We start from the raw sequence: 27500 nt of genomic DNA, 5'->3' as shown, positions 1-27500 counted from the left end.
CATTTAAATTTATTTTTTCTCATGTGTCTGTGAAGCCGCTTTGTCTTGTCTTGGATGAGTTGCCCAGTTCAAGTTGTTTTTTCTGCTTTCCTCCTTACTCTTCAGATATTAATTTATGGATCTTACTTTATCCTAACTGTTCTCTAGCACTGACTCTGTGCTGTGCTGTTCCGTACACTTATGTTCCTGGCATCTGCTACTTTTCGTTGGATGTTGACTCACGGGTAATTAGTGTATCTTCTGCAGGTTATTACAAATTTGTCTGGAGCCTCATTTCCTTAATATAGTGTTCCACAGTACGTGTGTCAGACAGCTACTCAGTCCTTTGTCACTATCTTGATCATCAGTTTCTTAAATTTCTCATTTTCTGATCATTTCTTTAGCCTCGTGTATACCAGCTAGTACAGTGTTGTTAGTGATCATTACCTCTCAACGGCAATCCGTATTTAATTTTGTATATATCTCGTTGAAAGTGAAAATAAGGTCCAGCTTCGTTAGCGCATCATTCCCTAGTATTCTAATAAATCTCCACTCTCGTTGTGTTCGTATATACAGTTACCTGCTTGTAAGTACAGGTAGAGAGGTTGTCCTCGTGGTGTCCTGTGTCCTCTCACTGCTGTAAATTAATTGCGCAAGATTTACAAACCCTCAGTGGGTTATCGGCAAAAACCATTGGGGGTCGAAGATTTTTTTTTTTTTTTTTTTTTTGTGTTTTTTTTTTTTTTTACTATTATCTACCACTCAGTAACGAAATATTTCGTAATATTCGCTCCACTTCTTATGCAATTTAATTTAAAGTAAAGGCCATTTTTATTCCTGTTTCTAGTAGCAATGAATCCTCCTCATCAACTTTTTTCATCCTCTTATTAATTGATAAGTGGCTATCATATCTCCTCTCTTCCCAATACCTCACATTTTAACCTAGTAACTCACATGTCTTAATTCCTGAATTTATTTCGTCTTTAAACATTTTTTTTTTTCCATTTTCACATTTTTTTTTAAGGCGTGAGCACGACATCGCAGACACGTCTAATTTTTTTTTTTTTGTAGGCTAAAGATACATCTTCCATTTTTGGGTTAATTATCAGTTGTTTTGATTCCCGTAAGACTAGTTACATCTTACATATTTTGTCCTACACATATTCATATCTTCTCATCTAATAAATTCCTCCACTGTTTACAGAACTAAACTTGTATATAAAATGAATCACAATAGAGATAACGCACATTATATATTTCTGGTTATCCTTGGCTCAGTTAATATAATTTATCACAGCTGTATGCCTGTCAATAGCATTTCCTTGTTGTAATGATTGATAACAACCGAATAATGACTTTAAAACTAATACAGTGAACCTCAACGCAACTTATCTTAAATTTAGAGGATATAACCTATTTACCTCGTTATTTATTTTGGTACAATATTTATCTGACTTTTAAAGATAGTTGAGATAGCTTCATTATTCTGTGCATTATATTATTATTATTATTATTATTATTATTATTATTATTATTATTATTGTCATAATTTGCAAGAGTAAGTCTCTCTTGTTATGTCTAATATACACCAGCAACAATAAGAACGTCAATGGTAATGTCATATTGTTTGACTTTCTACAGTATTTATAGCATAAAACTACTGTAAAAGTTTAAGATTGGGTAGGAAGCTTTTAAAAAAACTTACTGTGACTTCAGAAGTTAGGTTCCCCAGTTCTTACAGCAACTCTTCCATGGTTGAAGTAATTACCGATTTGTCATTAAGTATTTGTGATTGATTATTCTTAATACTGGCGGTACCACATCTTCCATACTAATTTTCGATACATAATTTTTTTTCCAGAACTAACCATTGTAGCACTTCTTACTTCCTCTTTTAAATCACTATCCACGTCACCGCCTTTCCGGGTTCCTTCTTGAGTTTGCTTAGCAGCCTCGTGGTCTACTGTATGTGTAAACTCACTCTCTCGCTCTCTCTCTCTCTCTCTCTCTCTCTCTCTCTCTCTCTCTATATATATATATATATATATATATATATATATATATATATATATATATATATATATATATATATATATATATATATATATATTACATAGGGTTTTACAAGGTTAGGGTTGAGGGGGTTCACTCTCTCACTTTCTCATGATTTGTGTTATGTGGCTTGTAAGGCCTACACAAACCTAGTCATATGTGAGTGAGAACTGAACCTGCTTTGCATGGACCAATAGGCCTACAGCAAAGCTCCACTATTCTCGTGTTTTTGTAGTTTCAGGTCGATCTGTTACTGATGTGCACACGGTAGTGGCGTTGCACCTGCAACTGGCAGTGCACGTGCAGCTAACTGGCGGTGCTCCCGGAACTGGCAGTACTCTAAGGTGGTGAGTACCACAGGGATATATAGCCATCAGAAACTGGACAAACACCAGTACTTGAGTAACATAAACCGCCACAAGGAACGTGATAACGGTAAATGACGCGACGAATCAGACATTCTCGAAGAACGATTCTGAACGTGAGGTATTTCGACTCAATCACGGAAATAAACACGCTGAATATTCGCAAATTAAATATGGCACAATTTGTCAACACTTGTCAATAAACAAAGATTGGTGGATTATCATTACATAGAGAGAGAAACATGAGTGTTACATAGTGAGGGAAGTAGGAGCAGTAGCAGGAACTGAAGGGGTAGTAAGTACTCACCGCGAAGTTGTTGTCGCACTGCACCTTCGCCATGTCGGGCATGTTGTAGATTTTGAGCTCCTGCAGCGCCCCCTGGAGGAGAGACAACCAAACATGTGTGAGCAGCAGGTGGAGCAGCCGACGGCACCCCCAAGACACCACCACCATCATCGTCAACACCACCAATAACACGTCACCAACACGTCACTTCTTCAACACCCTCGTCGACCTCTCTTCCTACCTCCTGCAGCACCGCTGCTTTTCCTCACTGGCTTTACCCAGACATTTCGTACATTGCGACGATTAAGATAATTGCAAGCAAATATGCTTCGCTTATTTTTTTGCAACGTTGAGGCTGCAATAATAAGTGCCGGTGTGTGTCACATTATTTTTGACTCGTTCATCGAGATGCATGGACGCAGCTCTCGGTCCTACACTGACACACCTGATTTATGTCCTTGTCCGATGACAGGGCTGATTATCTTAATGAATTAACATGACATTTTAGGTTTTTTATAATATGAGTAATTTGCTGACTCGGTAAAAATCTACAGATTTCATATATAAAAGTGATGCTGTAATATCTGCTACAGTGAGGTGGGGAGATGCAAATCCCTCGGTTCATGTGTTACGACAAGGCACGGTTGGGACGGGGCGGGGCAGGGCAGGGCAGGGCGGAGCAGGGCGGTGGGTGGAGGATGGAGCGGGCGTAACCTCACTCTACTGTAGCCAGCAACCAACTGAGAGGAACTTGTCGAAGTTGTCGGTACCTGAGCAGCATAAACACACTGGTCGAACCACGTCAAGAGCCCACACAGTTACCAAGTCATCTATTCTTATAATGTTTACATTAATCAGTCAAGTGGTCAGTGTGAGTACACTGACCACTAAGATGTACTCCATCAGTCGCCAAGCAGTAACACAGTTGCCTGTAGCCTCCTTTACCTTAAGATTATATACATAATCTGAGTCGAAGCGAAGTAGCACGAGGTTATTTGTGCCAAGGCACGTGGAGTCATTAGTGGTGTGTGTGTACTCACCTAATTGTGGTTGCAGGGGTCGATACTCAGCTCCTGGCCCCGCTTCTTCAATGACCGCTACTGGGTCCTCCCTCTCCCTGCTACATGAGCTTTATCATACCTCATCTTAAAACTATGTATGGTTCCTGCCTCCACTACATCGCTTGCCAGACTATTCCACTTCCTAACAACTCTGTGGCTGAAGAAATACTTCCTAATATCCCTCTGACTCATCTGAGTCTTCAGCTTCCAATTGTGACCACTTGTTTCTGTGTCCCATCTGTGGAACATCCTGTCTATGTCCACCTTGTCTATTCCACTCAGTATTTTGTATGTCGTTAACATGTCTCCCCTGACCCTCCTGTCCTCCAGTGTGTGTGTGTGTGTGTGTGGGTGTGTTACAGCTCCTGGCCCTGCCTCTAAACTTGCCATTTCCTACGTGGACCCTGTCATACCTATTCTTAAACTCTCTCATATATATCCCTAAATCTATGTATGAAGTCTGTCTCAACTATTTCTTCGTCCAGGTCATTCCACTTCCTAATCACTCTGAGGCTGAAGAAATACTTCCTGACATCCCCATGACCCGTCTGTGTCTTTAGGACCACAATGGAAATAAGTCACTGTCTGACTTTTTTGGTTATCCTAGGTTATCTACACATATGCTGCTATGTAAGATAATCTATGTAACTGTGTATACCTGAATAAACTTACTAGCTGTACCCTTGTGTACCCGTTTCTCACATCACTGTCATCTCAGAGCACAGATGACGAACGACTGGTTTTAAATCCTTCCCCTCTCTCTTCCTCCTCTCACTTCTCTCTCCCTCCCCTCTCCTCCCCTCTCGTACCTAGTTCCCCTGCTCCTCAATAAGAATAAGACACGTGTAAACATGTGTCTCATTCATCAGCGTGTCGAAAATGTTTACCATTAGGAATCAGGTACTGATCACAGGTTATATTTGGCACACAAAAATTAACTTGACCCTCAGAATAACCCACAAGAGTAAAGGCACAGAATATTTTCTTTAGATTCTGCATCAAATGTGACTGGCTGATTGTGCACCTCCTGTCCATCTTGCACATAACATCAAAATCACCCTAGAGGGAGATAGATAGATAGATGGATAGAGAGAGAGAGAGAGAGAGAGAGAGAGAGAGAGAGAGAGAGAGAGGGGGGGAATCCTTAACTTGTAAATAGCTTGTCAATAAAGCTAGGGATCCTTAACCTTGTCAAACCCTGTGTTAAATAAAAAAAAAAGAGAGAATGTGAGAGAAAATAACAGGAAATCAAACTAAGCTTCAATTTCTTTCTTAGAAACACTACAAAAGACATAACCTTGAGAATGCATAACTAAATATTGTCTAAAATAAGCCAGGCTGTAAGGCGTAATGTTCCTGTTGTCTCAGTCTTTAACAGTAATCTTCTCTCAAGTTAAACATAACTTAGAAACCTAAAAACTGCACAGCTGATCTAAACCTCAGGGAAGTTTAATGTAATGATCTTGTTTACTGTGAACATTCATCTATGTTCCACTTCGCCTTAAAGTGAACCTTCGTCAGTCTTTTATACAAAAGACTCAATTTTCATGGTAAACTGTTAGGCAGGACACAGAGAATCATGGCAGTACGTAATTACTGATCCAACACAAATACTGATCACAGAAATTAAGACAATGTACCGATTTTTCCGGCATATAAGGCGCGCTTTATTTTCCCATAAAAATTCAAAACGTCTTTGAAAAATCAGCCTGCGCCTTATATGCTCAAGGTCAGAGTCAAGGGTAGGCATTGAGTTATACTTTAGCAGTTGTTTACCAACGTTACGTTGCAACTGCTTAAAAACATTGTCTAACATGTCTCCTAGAATCGTGCGCCTTATATGGCGGAAAATACGATAACTTTCCCCACTGACAAGACTTGTGTATCCCATATTTAAACCTCTAATTAAATTTTCATGATTAAGATATTTTACACCCGTCATATATTCTTACAACAGCCTTCTATGACTTCCATACAACACTAAAAATATTTTACAAGACCCGTCTATAGAAAAAATGCACTAATGCAGTGCTGTATGACCCTGGTGGGTTTAGCGCTTGGTTTATATTATAAAAATAAATATAAAATGTAAACAAGAAAATAATAAATGTATCAGCTCACATAAATAAAATTAAATATTCGACAAAAAAAAAATATCTTTTAAATCACATCAGCTTCCAGCTCCTTAGTCTCTTCCTTCTCCTCCACCGCCTCCACCTCATCCTCCTCTTATGTTATATAGTGGATGATGTTCTGGTCTGAGAGATAATAATCACCTGGTGGGTGATGTTCTGGTCTGAGAGATAATCATCACCTGGTGGGTGATGTTCTGGTCTGAGAGATAAACATCACCTTGTGGGTGATGTTCTGGTCTGAGAGATAAACATCACCTGGTGGGTGATGTTCTGGTCTGAGAGATAATCATCACCTGGTGAGTGATGTTCTGGTCTGAGAGATAATCATCACCTGGTGAGTGATGTTCTGGTCTGAGAGATAATCATCACCTGGTGGGTGATGTTCTGGTCTGAGAGATAATCATCACCTGGTGAGTGATGTTCTGGTCTGAGAGATAATCATCACCTGGTGGGTGATGTTCTGGTCTGAGAGATAAATCATCACCTGGTGGGTGATGTTCTGGTCTGAGAGATAATCATCACCTGGTGGGTGATGTTCTGGTCTGAGAGATAAATCATCACCTGGTGAGTGATGTTCTGGTCTGAGAGATAATCATCACCTGGTGGGTGATGTTCTGGTCTGAGAGATAATCATCACCTGGTGGGTGATGTTCTGGTCTGAGAGATAATCATCACCTGGTGGGTGATGTTCTGGTCTGAGAGATAATCATCACCTGGTGGGTGATGTTCTGGTCTGAGAGATAATCATCACCTGGTGGGTGATGTTCTGGTCTGAGAGATAATCATCACCTGGTGGGTGATGTTCTGGTCTGAGAGATAATCATCACCTGGTGGGTGATGTTCTGGTCTGAGAGATAATCATCACCTGGTGGGTGATGTTCTGGTCTGAGAGATAATCATCACCTGGTGGGTGATGTTCTGGTCTGAGAGATAATCATCACCTGGTGGGTGATGTTCTGGTCTGAGAGATAATCATCACCTGGTGGGTGATGTTCTGGTCTGAGAGATAATCATCACCTGGTGGGTGATGTTCTGGTCTGAGAGATAAATCATCACCTGGTGGGTGATGCTCTGGTCTGAGAGATAAATCATCACCTGGTGGGTGATGTTCTGGTCTGAGAGATAAATAATCACCTGGTGAGTGATGTTCTGGTCTGAGAGATAAATCATCACCTGGTGGGTGATGTTCTGGTCTGAGAGATAAATCATCACCTGGTGGGTGATGTTCTGGTCTGAGAGATAATCATCACCTGGTGGGTGATGTTCTGGTCTGAGAGATAAATCATCACCTGGTGGGTGATGTTCTGGTCTGAGAGATAATCATCACCTGGTGGGTGATGTTCTGGTCTGAGAGATAATCATCACCTGGTGGGTGATGTTCTGGTCTGAGAGATAATCATCACCTGGTGGGTGATGTTCTGGTCTGAGAGATAATCATCACCTGGTGAGTGATGTTCTGGTCTGAGAGATAATCATCACCTGGTGAGTGATGTTCTGGTCTGAGAGATAATCATCACCTGGTGAGTGATGTTCTGGTCTGAGAGATAATCATCACCTGGTGAGTGATGTTCTGGTCTGAGAGATAATCATCACCTGGTGAGTGATGTTCTGGTCTGAGAGATAATCATCACCTGGTGAGTGATGTTCTGGTCTGAGAGATAATCATCACCTGGTGAGTGATGTTCTGGTCTGAGAGATAATCATCACCTGGTGAGTGATGTTCTGGTCTGAGAGATAAATCATCACCTGGTGGGTGATGTTCTGGTCTGAGAGATAAATCATCACCTGGTGGGTGATGTTCTGGTCTGAGAGAGAAATCATCACCTGGTGGGTGATGTTCTGGTCTGAGAGATAAATCATCACCTGGTGGGTGATGTTCTGGTCTGAGAGAGAAATCATCACCTGGTGGGTGATGTTCTGGTCTGAGAGAGAAATCATCACCTGGTGGGTGACGTTCTGGTCTGAGAGAGAAATCATCACCTGGTGGGTGATGTTCTGGTCTGAGAGATAAATCATCACCTGGTGGGTGATGTTCTGGTCTGAGAGATAAATCATCACCTGGTGGGTGATAATTTATTTCTCAGACCAAGCACATGAGATCACAATCTGTTATGCAGACGTCATTGCACATGAAAACACTAGATTCCTCACAAAGGACACAACACGAGGTAGAAAGGATCAGCGCAAGGAAACTATTATGGAGTATAAAGACCAATGCCAACAAATCTAGAATTACCTATTTCTATAAAGGACGAAGCATCCCTGCTTCTGTCATCTTCCTCCTGTCATCTTTCACAGTTGTACTTGGAGTCAACGTATGAAACATAACGTCACGTGTAAGACAGCTGTGGCGAGGATTGCACTCTCTCGACTCTATAGGCTGAGAGGTGCACGTCCCTCCATAAAACTCCACCTATACACTTCTCTTATCAGATCCCTCATCACTTACACTCCTTTTGCTTTAACACTGACTGCTAAGACCAAGGCTCTGCAGCTAGTGTCCAGAACGGGGTATTGCGCTGGGTGCTGGACGTGAGGCGGCAGGACCTTGATGTCATACCCGCTCTAAATGTCTTCTGAAAAACACTGAGAGATAGACAAATTGACAAACATGAGACCCACAATGATACTGAACTTCCTTGACGACAGTCCTTACAATCTTGAAAACCTCTTCAGAGTTTTTTACAATCGTGTTCTTCCACCACTTTACACTTAGACTTCCCTAAGCCACTTTCCTTGCTCTTATAATGCATTTTTCTTGCTCTTTTCTTGCACCTTTCTTTGTTCTTTTAAGCCTATATGCCGCCCATTGCTTTTAAATTCTTAAATATTTCCATCTTCTCTTTTTAAATTCCGTAGCCATTGAGGGGCGTCTATGTGGTTCAGCTGAAGAGCTTTGCCTAAAGTCGTCTGCGGCCAACACACATTCCGACCTTTTGCCGAACTTGTCTTTCTGAGGAGGAGAGACGATGAGCACAAGCACAAGCCATAGACAATGCTTTACAATGCCTTTGCTGTTGGGTTTAGCCCCAACTCTTTTCCTTTCTCTGCAGTCCCTTCCTCTCCCCCATTTATTCTTCAACTATCCGCATTTTTCCCCCCCTCACCCACCAGTGGGTCCTTACATGTGAGTTCATTTCTTCTTCCCCTCACGTTCTCTGTTGTCTGCTTCCCTCACGCCCTCTGTTCTGTCGTCTGCTCCCCTCACGTCCTCTGCTCCTCTGTTGTCCTGTCGTCTGCTCCCCCTAACTTTCTCTGTTCCTCAGTTGTTTGCTGTCCCCAGTTCTGTCCTCTATCCTAGTGTCCTCTGTCCACCAAGTCTTCTACCCACCACGCCCTCTACCCACAACTCCCTCTACCCCCTTTGTCCTCTGTCCCCTTCGCCCTCTGCCCCCTTCGCCCCTCGCCCTCTGTCCCCTTCGCCCTTTGCCCTCTGCCCCCACGCCCATTGTTTTACACGCCCAGGGATACAATGTTTATGCCAAAATTATGCAGCTAAGTCTTACAGAGTCAAGTCTATAAAAGTTATACTCAGGTGTTTTGCGCCATATTAGTAAACCATACATACATATTTTGTTTTTATATGACTTAATATTTTCCTCAAGAGTAAATGTACACAAATATACGCGAGAACGAAGTCTTGTGGTGCTGATTACTTAAATATTTTTGACACATCCAGTTTTACCAAAGAAAACATTTACTGGAAATAAATTACTCATAAAATTGAAAAAAAAAATCGAAGTGTTTCTTTTCATATGCCAAAAACAATGCAAAAATCTGTGTAGGCGGATCCTACACAGATGACAACAAAGAAATGAGTGAGATACTGAAATCTCAATATGACTGTGTTCAGCGAGCCACTGATCAGTCTAAAGACAGACAACCCAAAGAATTTTTTCATGAATGAGCTTCAAAACCCTGCCAATATATGCCAAATTTCTGACATAACTCCTAACTCCACTAGACTTTGAGAAAGCCATAGAAGACATGCCCATGCAAACCATACCACGGGTGGGGATAGAACCCGCGATCAGAGAGTCTTAAAACTCCAGACCGTCGCGTTAGCCACTGGACCAGCTAGCCACAATAAGATTCGTCCAACTAGGTATATTTCTACACCATAGGAAGGTTAGCATAGGCACCACTGTGACCACAAATGCAAGTTCTATTTCCGGGTTCTATCCCCGCCCGTGGTATGGTTTGTTTGCAATCGTGTCATTACGATTTCGTGAGTCATATTAACGGCTTTGAGGAGACTTGAGCTAGAGTTCGTCACGGCCACGCTTGCTGGAGATTCGTCTCTAAAACTTGCATTTGTGGTCACAGTGGTACCTATGCTAACCTTCTTGTGGTGTAGAAATATACTTAGTTGGACGAATCTTATTGTGGCTAGCTGATCCAGTGGCTAACGCGACGGTCTGGAGTTTTGAGACTCTCTGATCGCGGGTTCTATCCCCGCATGTGGTATGGTTTGTTTGCAATCGTGTCATTACGATTTCGTGAGTCATGCCCATGTGCTCAGCCCCAGGTCCAGACTCGTGGAACTCGGTGTTCATTAAGAACTGCAAGAAGCCCCTCTCACGGGCTCTAAGTATGATATAGAGAAGGAGCATAGACACAGGTGAGATTTCACAGTCACTGTAAACAACGGATATAGCCCCAGTCCATAAAGGTGGCAGCAAAGCATTAGCTAAGAGGTATAGACCAATAGTTTTAACGTCCCACATCATAAAAATCTTTGAAAGAGTTTTGAGAAGCAGGATTACAAACCACCTGGACTCTCAAAAATTGCACAATCCAGGGCAACATGGTTTCAAATCAGGTCGCTCTTGCCTCTCGCAACTAACTACTGGACCACTATGATATGGTCTTAGATGCACTGGAAAACAAACAGAATGCAGATGTAGTATACACAGATTTTGCAAAAGCCTTTGACAAGTAGGATTATGGTGTAATAGCACACAAAATGCGTGCTAAAGGGATAACTGGCATAGTAGGCAGATGGATCTTCAACTTTCTAACCAATCGAACACAAACGGAGTGAAATCGGAAGCTGCCATAGTGAAGAGCTCAGTTCCACAAGGCACAGTACTCGTCCCTATCTTGTTCTGTTCCTCATTCTCATATCAGACAATGAGATGTAAACCATAGCACTGTATCATTCTTTGCAGACGATACTATGGTCTGCATGAGAGTGTCATCCATTGAGGACACTGTTAACCTCCAAGAAGATATAAACCAAGGTTTCCAATGGGCAACTGAGAACAATGATGTTTAATAAAGACAAATTCCAACTACTCCGTTATGGAAAAACTGGAGGAAATAATAACTAGAACTGAGTATACTACAAATTCTGATCACATACTAGAGTGGAAAAGTAACGTGAAGGACCTGGGTGTGGTATTGTCCGAAGACCTCACCTTCAAGGACCACAACAATGCCACTATCATGTCTGCGAGGAAACTGGTAGGATGGACAATTCTAACTTTCAAGACAAGATATGCTAAGCCAGTGATCCTTTTTAAATCACAGGTTCTCTCTAGGCTGGAATACTGCTATACATTAACATCCCCATTCTAGGCAGGTGAAATTGCAGATCTAGAGAATGTACAGAGAACCTTTACTGCACGTATAAGTTCTATCAAACACCTTAACTACTGGGAACGCCTGGAAGCACTTGACTTGTACTCACTGGAGCAGAGGCAAGAGAGATACTATATCATAATCTACACCTGGAAGATTCTGGAGGGACTGGTTCCTAATCTGCACACAGAAATCACTCCCTACGAAAGCAAAATACTTGGTAGGTGATGCAACATACCCCCAGTGAAAAGTAGGGGCGCCATTGGTACACTAAGTGAAAACACAAGTGTCCCGGGCCCAAGACTGCTCATTCATGTAGGTTCGCCGGTACTTCTGGCCCGGGTCTTTTCTAGTTGGCGACCCGGCGGTGGCCCATCCGGGTGGGGGTGGAGGGGTTGTCGTTCATTTTCTTTTGTCTTACTTGGGGCCCTCCGGTTGGAGGGTGACTTCTCTCTTGCTGCGACTCCACAGGTGAGGAGCCCATGACTGTTGAACAGCCTCCCACCAGCCATAAGGGGAATTACCAATAGACCCCTGATTGTCTTGAAGAGGGAGCTGGACAGATACCTAAAGTTAGTGCCGGATCAGCCGGGCTGTGGTGCGTACGTTAGACTACGTGAGGCCAGCAGTAATAGCCTGGTTGATCAGGCCCTGATCCACCAGGAGGCCTGTTCATGGACCGGGCCGAGGGGCGTTGATCCCCGGAATACTCTCTAGGTAAACTCCAGGTAGAGACCTGAGTGAAATAAGCTTGGAAGATAGTATGAGTAACAGAAGTATAAAGAATGAGAATAATCCTTGGGTATGAAGCAGTGTCTGGAGATAATGAGTAAAGTGATACTAGATGACACACTTGTAGTTATATGGAAACAAAATACAAGGTGGAAAGGGAACAATAGTGACTATAGGTGGAGACACAGAGAGTCGTACAGTTCTTGCAGATTTTCTCAAGAACCTCCTCAAAGAAAGTGAAACTTGATACTGAAAATCAAACCGTAGAGTTGAAATTAAAAATATTATATAATGACCAGAGGGATTGCAAAAAGCATCAGGGAAACTGAATGCAACTCCAAAATGATTTTTATGTTACGAGCCATCCAGGGTAACTACCTTCTCCAGTTTTGGGCGCTTCTATAACTACTTAAGGAAGATAGAGTCTTCACTGTTGACTTCAGATAAAATAGATGCCGAGGCAACAGCACGATGCGGGGATCAGGAAAACATTTAACTGACTAAAGAAGGAGTAAAAGAATTTTAAATCAATTTGAGACCTAATTCTGGGAACATTTCTGACGTGACCCTGACTATACTTAACTCTAAAGATGGTAATGACTATATGGCCATGCACACTGATCCAGGCCGGGACTCATACTGCTCCAGGCCGGGACTCACACTGTTCCAGGCCAGGACTCACACTGCTCCAGGCCGGGACTCATACTGCTCCAGGCCTGGACTCACACTGTTCCAGGCCAGGACTCACACTGATCCAGGCCAGGACTCATACTGCTCCAGGCCTGGACTCACACTGTTCCAGGCCAGGACTCACACTGATCCAGGCCGGGACTCATACTGCTCCAGGCCTGGACTCACACTGTTCCAGGCCAGGACTCACACTGATCCAGGCCGGGACTCATACTGCTCCAGGCCTGGACTCACACTGTACCAGGCCAGGACTCACACTGATCCAGGCCGGGACTCATACTGCTCCAGGCCGGGACTCACACTGTTCCAGGCCAGGACTCACACGGTTCCAGGCCAGGACTCACACTGATCCAGGCCGGGACTCACACTGATCCAAGCCGGGACTCACACTGCTCCAGGCCAGGACTCACACTGATCCAGGCCGGGACTCACACTGCTCCAGGCCGGGACTCACACTGTTCCAGGCCAGGACTTATACTGCTCCAGGCCGGGACTCACACTGATCCAGGCCAGGACTCACACTGCTCCAGGCCGGGACTCACACTGCTCCAGGCCGGGACTCACACTGCTCCAGGCCGGGACTCACACTGATCCAGGCCGGGACTCACACTGATCCAAGCCGGGACGCACACTGCTCCAGGCCAGGACTCACACTGCTCCAGGCCGGGACTCACACTGCTCCAGGCCAGGACTCACACTGCTCCAGGCCAGGACTCACACTGCTCCAGGCCAGGACTCACACTGATCCAGGCCAGGACTCACACTGCTCCAGGCCAGGACTCACACTGCTCCAGGCCAGGACTCACACTGATCCAAGCCGGGACGCACACTGCTCCAGGCCAGGACTCACACTGCTCGAGGCCAGGATTCACACTGATCCAGGCCAGGACACACACTGCTCAAGGCCAGGACTCACACTGATCCAGGCCAGGACTCACACTGCTCCAGGTCAGGACTCACACTGATCCAGGCCAGGACTCACACTGCTCCAGGCCAGGACTCACACTGATCCAGGCCAGGACTCACACTGCTCCAGGCCAGGACTCACATTGCTCCAGTCCAGGACTCACACTGCTCCAGGCCAGGACTCACACTGCTCCAGGCCAGGACTCACACTGCTCCAGGCCAGGACTCACACTGCTCCAGGCCAGGACTCACACTGATCCAGGCCAGGACTCACACTGTTCCAGGCCAGGACTCACACTGATCCAGGCCGGGACTCACACTGTTCCAGGCCAGGACTCACACTGATCCAGCCCGGGACTCAAACTGATCCAGGCCAGGACTCATACTGCTCCAGGCCGGGACTCACACTGCTCCAGGCCAGGACTCACACTGATCCAGGCCGGGACTCACACTGATCCAGGCCGGGACTCACACTGCTCAAGGCCAGGACCCACACTGATCCAGGCCAGGACTCATACTGCTCCAGGCCGGGACTCATACTGCTCCAGGCCAGGACTCACACTGATCCAGGCCGGGACTCACACTGATCCAAGCCGGGACGCACACTGCTCCAGGCCAGGACTCACACTGCTCCAGGCCGGGACTCACACTGCTCCAGGCCAGGACTCACACTGATCCAGGCCGGGACTCACACTGCTCCAGGCCAGGACTCACACTGCTCCAGGCAAGGACTCACACTGATCCAGGCCAGGACTCACACTGCTCAAGGCCAGGACTCACACTGATCCAGGCCAGGACTCACACTGCTCCAGGTCAGAACTCACACTGATCCAGGCCAGGACTCACACTGCTCCAGGCCAGGACTCACACTGATCCAGGCCAGGACTCACACTGCTCCAGGCCAGGACTCACATTGCTCCAGGCCAGGACTCACACTGCTGCAGGCCAGGACTCACACTGATCCAGGCCAGGATTCACACTGCTCCAGGCCAGGACTCACACTGATCCAGGCCAGGACTCACACTGCTCCAGCCCGGGACTCACACTGATCCAGGCCAGGACTCACGCTGCTCCAGGCCAGGACTCACACTGATCCAGGCCGGGACTCACACTGATCCAGGCCGGGACTCACACTGCTCAAGGCCAGGACCCACACTGATCCAGGCCAGGACTCATACTGCTCCAGGCCGGGACTCATACTGCTCCAGGCCAGGACTCACACTGATCCAGGCCGGGACTCACACTGATCCAAGCCGGGACGCACACTGCTCCAGGCCAGGACTCACACTGCTCCAGGCCGGGACTCACACTGCTCCAGGCCAGGACTCACACTGATCCAGGCCGGGACTCACACTGCTCCAGGCCAGGACTCACACTGCTCCAGGCAAGGACTCACACTGATCCAGGCCAGGACTCACACTGCTCAAGGCCAGGACTCACACTGATCTAGGCCAGGACTCACACTGCTCCAGGTCAGAACTCACACTGATCCAGGCCAGCACTCACACTGCTCCAGGCCAGGACTCACACTGATCCAGGCCAGGACTCACACTGCTCCAGGCCAGGACTCACACTGCTCCAGGCCAGGACTCACACTGCTCCAGGCCAGGACTCACACTGATCCAGGCCAGGATTCACACTGCTCCAGGCCAGGACTCACACTGATCCAGGCCAGGACTCACACTGCTCCAGGCCAGGACTCACACTGATCCAGGCCAGGACTCACGCTGCTCCAGGCCAGGACTCACACTGATCCAGGCCAGGGCTCACACTTATCCAGGCCAGGACTCACAGTGATCCAGGCCGGGACTCACACTGATCCAGGCCGGGACTCACACTGCTCCAGGCCAGGACTCACACTGCTCCAGGCCGGGACTCACACTGCTCCAGGCCAGGACTCACACTGCTCCAGGCCAGGACTCACACTGATCCAGGCCAGGACTCACACTGCTGCAGGCCAGGACTCACACTGATCCAGGCCACGACTCACACTGCTCCAGGCCAGGACTCACACTGCTCCAGGTCAGGACTCACACTGCTCCAGGCCAGGACTCACACTGCTCCAGGCCAGGACTCACACTGCTCCAGGCCAGGACTCACACTGCTCCAGGTCAGGACTCCCACTGCTCCAGGTCAGGACTCACACTGCTCCAGGCCAGGACTCACACTGCTCCAGGTCAGGACTCACATTGCTCCAGGTCAGGACTCACAATGCTCCAGGTCAGGACTCACACTGCTCCAGGCCAGGACTCACACTGCTCCAGGCCAGGACTCACACTGCTCCAGGTCAGGACTCACACTGCTCCAGGTCAGGACTCACACTGCTCCAGGCCAGGACTCACACTGCTCCAGGCTAGCTCAGCTCCAGACTCCCACTGCTCCAGGGCTGGACTCACACTGCTCCAGGTCAGGACTCACACTGCTCCAGGCCAGGACTCACACTGCTCCAGGCCAGGACTCACACTGCTCCAGGCCAGGACTCACACTGCTCCAGGCCAGGACTCACACTGCTCCAGGCCAGGACTCACACTGCTCCAGGCCAGGACTCACACTGCTCCAGGCCAGGACTCACACTGATCCAGGCCAGGACTCACACTGCTGCAGGCCAGGACTCACACTGATCCAGGCCAGGACTCACACTGCTCCCGGCCAGGACTCACACTGCTCCAGGTCAGGACTCACACTGCTCCAGGCCAGGACTCACACTGATCCAGGCCAGGACTCACACTGCTCCAGGCCAGGACTCACACTGCTCCAGGCCAGGACTCACACTGATCCAGGCCAGGACTCACACTGCTCCAGGCCAGGACTCACACTGCTCCAGGCCAGGACTCACACTGCTCCAGGCCAGGACTCACACTGATCCAGGCCAGGACTCACACTGCTCCAGGCCAGGACTCACACTGCTCCAGGCCAGGACTCACACTGCTCCAGGCCAGGACTCACACTGCTCCAGTCCAGGACTCACACTGTTCCAGGCCAGGACTCACACTGCTCCAGTCCAGGACTCACACTGCTCCAGGCCAGGACTCACACTGCTCCAGGCCAGGACTCACACTGCTCCAGGCCAGGACTCACACTGCTCCAGGCCAGGACTCACACTGCTCCAGGCCAGGACTCACACTGCCAGGCCAGGACTCACACTGCTCAAGGCCAGGACTCACACTGCTCCAGGCCAGGACTCACACTGCTCCAGGCCAGGACTCACACTGCTCCAGGCCAGGACTCACACTGCCAGGCCAGGACTCACACTGCTCCAGGCCAGGACTCACACTGCTCCAGTCCAGGACTCACACTGCTCCAGGCCAGGACTCACACTGCTCCAGGCCAGGACTCACACTGCTCCAGGCCAGGACTCACAGTGCTCCAGGCCAGGACTCACAGGCCAGGACTGCTCCAGGCCAGGACTCACACTGCTCCAGGCCAGGACTCACACTGCTCCAGGCCAAGACTCACATTGCTCCAGGCCAGGACTCACACTGCTCCAGGCCAGGACTCACACTGCTCCAGGCCAGGACTCACACTGCTCCAGGCCAGGACTCACACTGCTCCAGGCCAGGACTCACACTGATCCAAGCCAGGACTCACACTGCTCCAGGCCAGGACTCACACTGCTCCAGGTCAGGACTCACACTGCTCCAGGCCAGGACTCACACTGCTCCAGGCCAGGACTCACACTGCTCCAGGCCAGGACTCACACTGCTCCAGGCCAGGACTCACACTGCTCCAGGCCAGGACTCACACTGCTCCAGGCCAGGACTCACACTGCTCCAGGCCAGGACTCACACTGCTCCAGGCCAGGACTCACACTGCTCCAGGCCAGGACTCACACTGCTCCAGGCCAGGACTCACACTGCTCCAGGCCAGGACTCACACTGCTCCAGGCCAGGACTCACACTGTTCCAGGCCAGGACTCACACTGCTCCAGGCCAGGACTCACACTGCTCCAGGCCAGGACTCACACTGCTCCAGGCCAGGACTCACACTGCTCCAGGCCAGGACTCACACTGCTCCAGGCCAGGACTCACACTGCTCCAGGCCAGGACTCACACTGATCCAGGCCAGGACTCACACTGCTCCAGGCCAGGACTCACACTGCTCCAGGCCAGGACTCACACTGCTCCAGGCCAGGACTCACACTGATCCAGGCCAGGACTCACACTGCTCAAGGCCAGGACTCACACTGCTCCAGGCCAGGACTCACACTGCTCCAGGCCAGGACTCACACTGCTCCAGGCCAGGACTCACACTGCTCCAGGCCAGGACTCACACTGCTCCAGGCCAGGACTCACACTGCTCCAGGCCAGGACTCACACTGCTCCAGGCCAGGACTCACACTGCTCCAGGCCACACTGGACTCACACTGCTCCAGGCCAGGACTCACACTGCTCCAGGCCACACTGCTCCAGGCCAGGACTCACACTGCTCCAGGCCAGGACTCACACTGCTCCAGGCCAGGACTCACACTGAGGACTCCAGGCCAGGACTCACACTGCTCCAGGCCAGGACTCACACTGCTCCAGGCCAGGACTCACACTGCTCCAGGCCAGGACTCACACTGCTCCAGGCCAGGACTCACACTGCTCCAGGCCAGGACGCACACTGCTCCAGGCCTCAGGAGGACTCACACTGCTCCAGGCCAGGACTCACACTGCTCCAGGCCAGGACTCACACTGCTCCAGGCCAGGACTCACACTGCTCCAGGCCAGGACTCACACTGCTCCAGGCCAGGACTCACACTGCTCCAGGCCAGGACTCACACTGCTCCAGGCCAGGACTCACACTGCTCCAGGCCAGGACTCACACTGCTCCAGGCCAGGACTCACACTGCTCCAGGCCAGGACTCACACTGCTCCAGGCCAGGACTCACACTGCTCCAGGCCAGGACTCACACTGCTCCAGGCCAGGACTCACACTGCTCCAGGCCAGGACTCACACTGCTCCAGGCCAGGACTCACACTGCTCCAGGCCAGGACTCACACTGCTCCAGTCCAGGACTCACACTGCTCCAGGCCAGGACTCACACTGCTCCAGGCCAGGACTCACACTGCTCCAGGCCAGGACTCCAGGCCAGGACTCACACTGCTCCAGGCCAGGACTCACACTGCTCCAGGCCAGGACTCACACTGCTCCAGGCCAGGACTCACACTGCTCCAGGCCAGGACTCACACTGCTCCAGGCCAGGACTCACACTGCTCCAGGCCAGGACTCACACTGATCCAGGCCAGGACTCACACTGCTCCAGGCCAGGACTCACACTGATCCAGGCCAGGACTCACACTGCTCCAGGCCAGGACTCACACTGCTCCAGGCCAGGACTCACACTGCTCCAGGCCAGGACTCACACTGCTCCAGGCCAGGACTCACACTGCTCCAGGCCAGGACTCACACTGCTCCAGGCCAGGACTCACACTGCTCCAGGCCAGGACTCACACTGCTCCAGGCCAGGACTCACACTGCTCCAGGCCAGGACTCACACTGCTCCAGGCCAGGACTCACACTGCTCCAGGCCAGGACTCACACTGCTCCAGGCCAGGACTCACACTGATCCAGGCCAGGACTCACACTGCTCCAGGCCAGGACTCACACTGCTCCAGGCCAGGACTCACACTGCTCCAGGCCAGGACTCACATTGCTCCAGCCCAGGACTCACACTGCTCCAGGCCAGGATTCAAACTGCTCCAGGGACTCACACTGCTCCAGGCCAGGACTCACACTGCTCCAGGCCAGGACTCACACTGCTCCAGGCCAGGACTCACACTGCTCCAGGCCAGGACTCACACTGCTCCAGGCCAGGACTCACACTGCTCCAGGCCAGGACTCACACTGCTCCAGGCCAGGACTCACACTGCTCCAGGCCAGGACTCACACTGCTCCAGGCCAGGACTCACACTGCTCCAGGCCAGGACTCACACTGCTCCAGGCCAGGACTCACACTGCTCCAGGCCAGGACTCACACTGATCCAGGCCAGGACTCACACTGCTCCAGGCCAGGACTCACACTGCTCCAGGCCAGGACTCACTCTGCTCCAGGCCAGGACTCACACTGATCCAGGGACTCACACTGCTCCAGGCCAGGACTCACACTGCTCCAGGCCAGGACTCACACTGCTCCAGGCCAGGACTCACACTGATCCAGGCCAGGACTCACACTGCTCCAGGCCAGGACTCACACTGATCCAGGCCAGGACTCACACTGCTCCAGGCCAGGACTCACACTGCTCCAGGCCAGGACTCACATTGCTCCAGGCCAGGACTCACACTGATCCAGGCCAGGACTCACACTGCTCCAGGCCAGGACTCACACTGCTCCAGGCCAGGACTCACACTGTGTTGCAACCCCTGAATGGGTTACAATGATTATTATGTATATATGTAATGTATATTATCTTTTCATTTAATTTTATATTGCTTATATTTGCGATAATAGCTAAATCGTAAATGTATGACTTTATATTATTATTTGACTGTTATATTGTTATTTAGCTTATGTTGTTAGGATGTATATAAAATGTGCTCAGTTAGGCTTGAATGTCAAACGACTGTAATTATCGCTTGTCGCTCGTTATACTGCCGGCTTCTGAGCTGCAGTTGTCCACGTAGCTATCACGTGATCGAGGGGGGGGTGTCCTCACCTCTCGTGAAGTAGTCAGTCTGCTGGAGACTCGCTTGCTGGTTGGACAGATTGTCTGTCTCATTATTCTTGTTAGTTCTGTAGAACTTTGTTCACAGAACATTGTAAAGACTTAGTGATTTTCGACGTTGTACTGAGGTTGTGTGTCACAGACACTCTGAGTATCTCAGGTCCTTAGCGATAGCTTCTGCCCTAATTTTGTACTGGTTCCTGTGTATTGTCACAGTCACAGTTTTCCTATGCTGAACGAAGATTCAGTATTATGGGAGTTTTGTAACTTTTGTGGAGGATCTGCAGATGGTCCCTACTTAGTGTCGTTATATTATCTCCTTGTTCCTGATTCTGTGTCGCAGTCGCTTGATATTGCATCGCTATTGGGCTTAGCATTCTTTGTTGTTCAAGCAGACTGTTCGGGTTGCCAGTCGGTCAAGAAGTTAGTTTATTTGAGGACTTTGTCAGTCACTTGTTTAAGTCTTATTCGAGTCTTGAGACATAGCTAACTACTTAAGAGCACTTACACGCATACACACTTACTTGTACATATTTGTAATATCTTATTAAATGTTAATGTACCTGACGGTACTTAAGAATTATAAATGTGATATGTGCTTTCAGCACAATAATATTGAACTCGAGAGATTGATTTTATTTTGATTGCTATGATTAAATTTACTTTGATAATATACCTCTAGACAACTTACTACTTAATAAATTTATTAAATTTTAATTTCTCTAGTTAGTAGCCTACCAGTTGTAATCCTAAAGCGCTATTGAACCATACTGAATTTTAATGGATAATTGGACAAGGATACTGACTACTTGTTACGAAAACCCAGTAACAGGCTGGATGCTAGAAGGGCAGTCCTTTCTAGTATTCACTGGAGATCTCTAAGCTTTTAGAATCGCGTTTTTTGTAACACACTGCTCCAGGCCAGGACTCACACTGCTCCAGGCCAGGACTCACACTGCTCCAGGCCAGGACTCACATTGCTCCAGCCCAGGACTCACACTGCTCCAGGCCAGGATTCACACTGCTCCAGGCCAGGACTCACACTGCTCCAGGCCAGGACTCACACTGCTCCAGGCCAGGACTCACATTGCTCCAGTCTAGGACTCACACTGCTCCAGGCCAGGACTCACACTGCTCCAGGCCAGGACTCACACTGCTCCAGGCCAGGACTCACACTGCTCCAGGCCAGGACTCACATTGCTCCAGTCTAGGACTCACACTGCTCCAGGCCAGGACTCACACTGCTCCAGGCCAGGACTCACACTGCTCCACGCCAGGACTCACACTGCTCCAGGCCAGGACTCACACTGCTCCAGGCCAGGACTCACACTGCTCCAGGCCAGGACTCACACTGATCCAGGCCAGGACTCACACTGCTCCAGGTCAGGACTCACACTGCTCCAGGTCAGGACTCACACTGCTCCAGGTCAGGACTCACACTGCTCCAGGCCAGGACTCACACTGCTCCAGGCCAGGACTCACACTGCTCCAGGTCAGGACTCACACTGCTCCAGGTCAGGACTCACACTGCTCCAGGTCAGGACTCACACTGCTCCAGGTCAGGACTCACACTGCTCCAGGCCAGGACTCACACTGATCCAGGCCAGGACTCACACTGCTCCAGGCCAGGACTCACACTGCTCCAGGCCAGGACTCACACTGATCCAGGTCAGGACTCACACTGCTCCAGGCCAGGACTCACACTGATTCAGGTCAGGACTCACACTGCTCCAGGCCAGGACTCACACTGATCCAGGTCAGGACTCACACTGCTCCACGCCAGGACTCACACTGCTCCAGGCCAGGACTCACACTGCTCCAGGCCAGGACTCACACTGCTCCAGGCCAGGACTCACACTGATCCAGGCCAGGACTCACACTGCTCCAGGCCAGGACTCACACTGCTCCAGGTCAGGACTCACACTGCTCCAGGTCAGGACTCACACTGCTCCAGGCCAGGACTCACACTGCTCCAGGCTAGGACTCACACTGCTCCAGGCCGGGACTCACACTGCTCCAGGCCAGGACTCACACTGCTCCAGGCCAGGACTCACACTGCTCCAGGCCAGGACTCACACTGCTCCAGGCCAGGACTCACACTGCTCCAGGCCAGGACTCACACTGCTCCAGGCCAGGACTCACACTGCTCCAGGCCAGGACTCACACTGCTCCAGGCCAGGACTCACACTGCTCCAGGCCAGGACTCACACTGATCCAGGCCAGGACTCACACTGCTCCAGGTCAGGACTCACACTGCTCCAGTCCCAAAGCCATGTAAACCTATGTTATAAATTGTAAAAAAATGTTGGCTTTTCTCGTATGCACAAACAACCTGCAGATAGAAACGTACGAGGACGTTTTGGTCCGACTATGACTATTAACAATTCACACTGTGTGACTTGTTAATAGTCCAAGTCGGACTGAAACGTCGTGGTAAATTCCTCTCTCCCACGTGCGGGTTTTGTGTATTATTCCAGTCACGGTACTGTGCCTTTTTTTGTTTGTTTTTTTCGTATACCTGGTAACTAAATTTACAGGCAAAGACCTGTTATCGCATCTCAGCTCACTTTAAATCTCAGCTCTAAGATATACTGTCAACCTCTAGGATGCTGCTAGGTGAACAGGATCATCTGTAAAAATAAGAAAAAAAGACTTGCCCATGCGTCACATTTAGCCTGGGAATCGACCCCAGATCTTTCCGTTTGTTAGCCAAGTGCCTTACCACTGAGCTGCAAGTCGCCCTTAAATATATATACTGAGGAGACAGTCTAAACATAAACGTCATCCCGCAAGTTCCATAAGACTGTGTAAGACTGGTGAACAGATGATATTGCAAGATTTTCACAACCCAGTTGCCTCTAGCAACTGGTAAACCACTGAGACATGCTTTTGGAAGGTAGAGTGCAAAAATAAAATATGCAGTGGCTTTGTGAAAACTTTCAACGAGTATGACCATAATTTGTTCGCAATAAAGAATACGTGAGAAAATAACAAATTAACCTTCATATTTCCAGCACATCCGAGCTTAAAGACTAAGAGTCAACAAAGAGAATCAAAAGCTTCCTCAGTAAAGATGTGTATTCCTCAAAGCACACTACTTTCCAGAATTCTTGAAGATACATCAGTCTTTCACCTCAGTGTAAACCAAGTCTTCCAGTGGGCTATAGAAAACAATATGATGTTCAAGGAGGACATATTCCAGCTACTCCGTTATTAAAAAACCTTATATAAAATAAAACAGAAAGTACAAAACATAGGTATGCTTCACAACAGAGCGAGAAAGAAATATGAGACCTGGAAATAACTGCGTAGAAGAATCTTACATACTCTACATCCAGAAAATGCTGGAAGAACTTTCAAATCTGCGCATTGAAATTATTCTTTAGGAGAGCGGAAGGCGCAGTTGTCGGCTCAAAATACCCCCAGTATAAAGCAATGGAGCAATAAATGCACTAGGAGAAGACAACATGGAGTGCCTTAAGATGTCAGAGCATCTATACTTCAAATATAAGAATTGTTAATTCTCTAACATAACATCAGGGAACAATGTTAATGTTATTCAAGATGTAACTTGATACGTTTTTTTTCTTGTAGACAATTCCTGATCCTGCAGGTTGTGGTATGTGCGTGGGACTGAGTGCATGCCGCGAGCAACAACAGCTCGATAATGTATAAAAACGAGGCACAGTGCTGAGAAGGTGGACAAGGACGCTAACCCGAGAGTCTGAGGGGAATGTCTGAAGGCTTTTCAAGGTCTCGAACTCTACGAAGCACCTGTCCAATTATTCCTTAACTTTCATTCCTTCATGATACGAGGAATTCCTTGCCTAGTCTTTCCCCAGAAACTGTATGACTGTTACGGGCGTAGCACATCCCCCATGACTGTGAAGGAAGGCAGCGGGGCAGGGCCTCGCCGGCCCAGCAGCGGGGCAGGGCCTCGCCGGCCCAGCAGCGGGGCAGGGCCTCGCCGGCCCAGCAGCGGGGCAGGGCCTCGCCGGCCCAGCAGCGGGGCAGGGCCTTGCCGGCCCAGCAGCGGGGTAGAACCTCGCGGGCCCAACAGCAGGGCAGAGGCTCGCCGGCCCAGCAGCGGGGCAGAGGCTCGCCGGCCCAACAGCGGGGCAGGGCCTCGCCGGCCCAGCAGCAGGGCAGAGCCTCACCGGCCCAGCAGCGGGGCAGAGGCTTGCCGGCCCAGCAGCGGGGCAGGGCCTCGCCGGCCCAGCAGCGGGGCAAGGCCTCGCCGGCCCAGCAGCGGGGCAGAGCCTCGCCGGCCCAGCAGCAGGGCAAGGCCTCGCCGGCCCAGCAGTGGTGCAAGGCCTCGCCGGCCCAGCAGCGGGGCAGGGCCTCGCCGGTCCATCAGTGGGGCAGGGCCTCGCCGGCCCAGCAGTGGGGCAGAGGCTTGCCGGCCCAGCAGCGGGGCAGGGCCTCGCCGGTCCATCAGTGGGGCAGGGCCTCGCCGGCCCAGCAGTGGGGCAGAGGCTTGCCGGCCCAGCAGCGGGGCAGGGCCTCGCCGGCCCAGCAGCGGGGCAGAGCCTCGCCGGCCCAGCAGCGGGGCAGGGCCTCGCCGGCCCAGCAGCGGGGCAGAGCCTCGCCGGCCCAGCAGTGGTGCAAGGCCTCGCCGGCCCAGCAGCGGGGCAGGGCCTCGCCGGCCCAGCAGCGGGGCAGGGCCTCGCCGGCCCAGCAGCGGGGCAAGGCCTCGCCGGCCCAACAGCGGGGCAAGGCCTGGCCGGCCCAGCAGCGGGGCAGGGCCTCGCCGGCCCAGCAGCGGGGCAGGGCCTCGCCGGCCCAGCAGCGGGGCAGGGCCTCGCCGGCCCAACAGCGGGGCAGGGCCTCGCCGGCCCAGCAGCGGGCAGGGCCTCGCCGGCCCAACAGCGGGGCAGGGCCTCGCCGGCCCAACAGCGGGGCAGGGCCTCGCCGGCCCAACAGCGGGGCAAGGCCTCGCCGGCCCAGCAGCGGGGCAGGGCCTCGCCGGCCCAGCAGCGGGGCAGGGCCTCGCCGGCCCAGCAGCGGGGCAGGGCCTCGCCGGCCCAGCAGCGGGGCAGGGCCTCGCCGGCCCAACAGCGGGGCAGGGCCTCGCCGGCCCAACAGCGGGGAAGGGCCTCGCCGGCCCAGCAGCGGGGCAGGGCCTCGCCGGCCCAACAGCTGGGAAGGGCCTCGCCGGCCCAACAGCGGGGAACGGCCTCGCCGGCCCAACAGGGGGGAAGGGCCTCGCCGGCCCAACAGCGGGGCAGGGCCTCGCCGGCCCAACAGCGGGGAAGGGCCTCGCCGGCCCAACAGCGGGGAAGGGCCTCGCCGGCCCAACAGCGGGGAAGGGCCTCGCCGGCCCAACAGCGGGGAAGGGCCTCGCCGGCCAAGCAGCGGGGCAGGGCCTCGCCGGCCCAACAGCGGGGCAGGGCCTCGCCGGCCCAACAGCGGGGAAGGGCCTCGCCGGCCCAACAGTGGGGAAGGGCCTCGCCGGCCCAACAGAGGGGAAGGGCCTCGCCGGCCCAACAGTGGGGAAGGGCCTCGCCGGCCCAACAGTGGGGAAGGGCCTCGCCGGCCCCACAGCGGGGAAGGGGCTCGCCGGCCCAACAGTGGGGAAGGGCCTCGCCCGCCCAACAGTGGGGAAGGGCCTCGCCGGCCCAACAGTGGGGAAGGGCCTCGCCGGCCCAACAGCGGGGAAGGGCCTCGCCGGCCCAACAGTGGGGAAGGGCCTCGCCGGCCCAACAGTGGGGAAGGGCCTCGCCGGCCCAACAGCGGGGAAGGGCCTCGCCGGCCCAACAGCGGGGAAGGGCCTCGCCGGCCCAACAGCGGGGAAGGGCCTCGCCGGCCCAACAGCGGGGAAGGGCCTCGCCGGCCCAACAGCGGGGAAGGGCCTCGCCGGCCCAACAGCGGGGCAGGGCCTCGCCGGCCCAACAGCGGGGCAGGGCCTCGCCGGCCCAACAGCGGGGAAGGGCCTCGCCGGCCCAACAGCGGGGCAGGGCCTCGCCGGCCCAACAGCGGGGAAGGGCCTCGCCGGCCCAACAGCGGGGAAGGGCCTCGCCGGCCCAACAGCGGGGAAGGGCCTCGCCGGCCCAACAGCGGGGAAGGGCCTCGCCGGCCCAACAGCGGGGCAGGGCCTCGCCGGCCCAACAGCGGGGAAGGGCCTCGCCGGCCCAACAGCGGGGCAGGGCCTCGCCGGCCCAACAGCGGGGAAGGGCCTCGCCGGCCCAACAGCGGGGCAGGGCCTCGCCGGCCCAACAGCGGGGAAGGGCCTCGCCGGCCCAACAGCGGGGCAGGGCCTCGCCGGCCCAACAGCGGGGAAGGGCCTCGCCGGCCCAACAGCGGGGCAGGGCCTCGCCGGCCCAACAGCGGGGAAGGGCCTCGCCGGCCCAACAGCGGGGCAGGGCCTCGCCGGCCCAACAGCGGGGAAGGGCCTCGCCGGCCCAACAGCGGGGAAGGGCCTCGCCGGCCCAACAGCGGGGAAGGGCCTCGCCGGCCCAACAGCGGGGAAGGGCCTCGCCGGCCCAACAGCGGGGAAGGGCCTCGCCGGCCCAACAGCGGGGCAGGGCCTCGCCGGCCAAGCAGCGGGGCAGGGCCTCGCCGGCCAAGCAGCGGGGCAGGGCCTCGCAGGCCCAACAGCGGGGCAGGGCCTCGCCGGCCAAGCAGCGGGGCAGGGCCTCGCCGGCCAAGCAGCAGGGCAGGGCCTCGCCGGCCAAGCAGCGGGGCAGGGCCTCGCCGGCCAAGCAGCGGGGCAAGGCCTCGCCGGCCAAGCAGCGGGGCAAGGCCTCGCCGGCCAAGCAGCGGGGCAGGGCCTCACCGGCCAAGCAGCGGGGCAGGGCCTCGCCGGCCAAGCAGCGGGGCAGGGCCTCGCCGGCCAAGCAGCAGGGCAGGGCCTCGCCGGCCAAGCAGCGGGGCAAGGCCTCGCCGGCCAAGCAGCGGGGCAAGGCCTCGCCGGCCAAGCAGCGGGGAAGGGCCTCGCCGGCCAAGCAGCGGGGCAAGGCCTCGCCGGCCAAGCAGCGGGGAAGGGCCTCGCCGGCCAAGCAGCGGGGCAAGGCCTCGCCGGCCAAGCAGCGGGGCAAGGCCTCGCCGGCCAAGCAGCGGGGCAGGGC

The 27500-nt window shown here is 52.4% G+C and overlaps 1 protein-coding gene across 10 annotated transcripts in view; it reads right to left on the bottom strand.

Moving 5' to 3' along the window:
* Nucleotides 1-27500, bottom strand: part of LOC128685375 (collagen alpha-1(XVIII) chain) — an 836546-nt gene that overhangs the window by 500644 nt on the left and 308402 nt on the right. For all 10 annotated transcript variants that reach the window (XM_070082820.1, XM_070082822.1, XM_070082821.1 and 7 more), the window contains exon 5: nucleotides 2704-2775. In XM_070082820.1, coding sequence (XP_069938921.1) covers nucleotides 2704-2775 — 72 coding nt within the window. The remainder of the gene's footprint in view (nucleotides 1-2703; nucleotides 2776-27500) is intronic.

This window comes from Cherax quadricarinatus, chromosome 8, assembly GCF_038502225.1.
Source record: "Cherax quadricarinatus isolate ZL_2023a chromosome 8, ASM3850222v1, whole genome shotgun sequence".
Lineage (NCBI taxonomy): Eukaryota > Metazoa > Arthropoda > Malacostraca > Decapoda > Parastacidae > Cherax > Cherax quadricarinatus.
The sequence above is the reverse complement of the archived record's forward strand: the minus strand, read 5'-3'. Positions and strand labels throughout refer to the sequence as shown.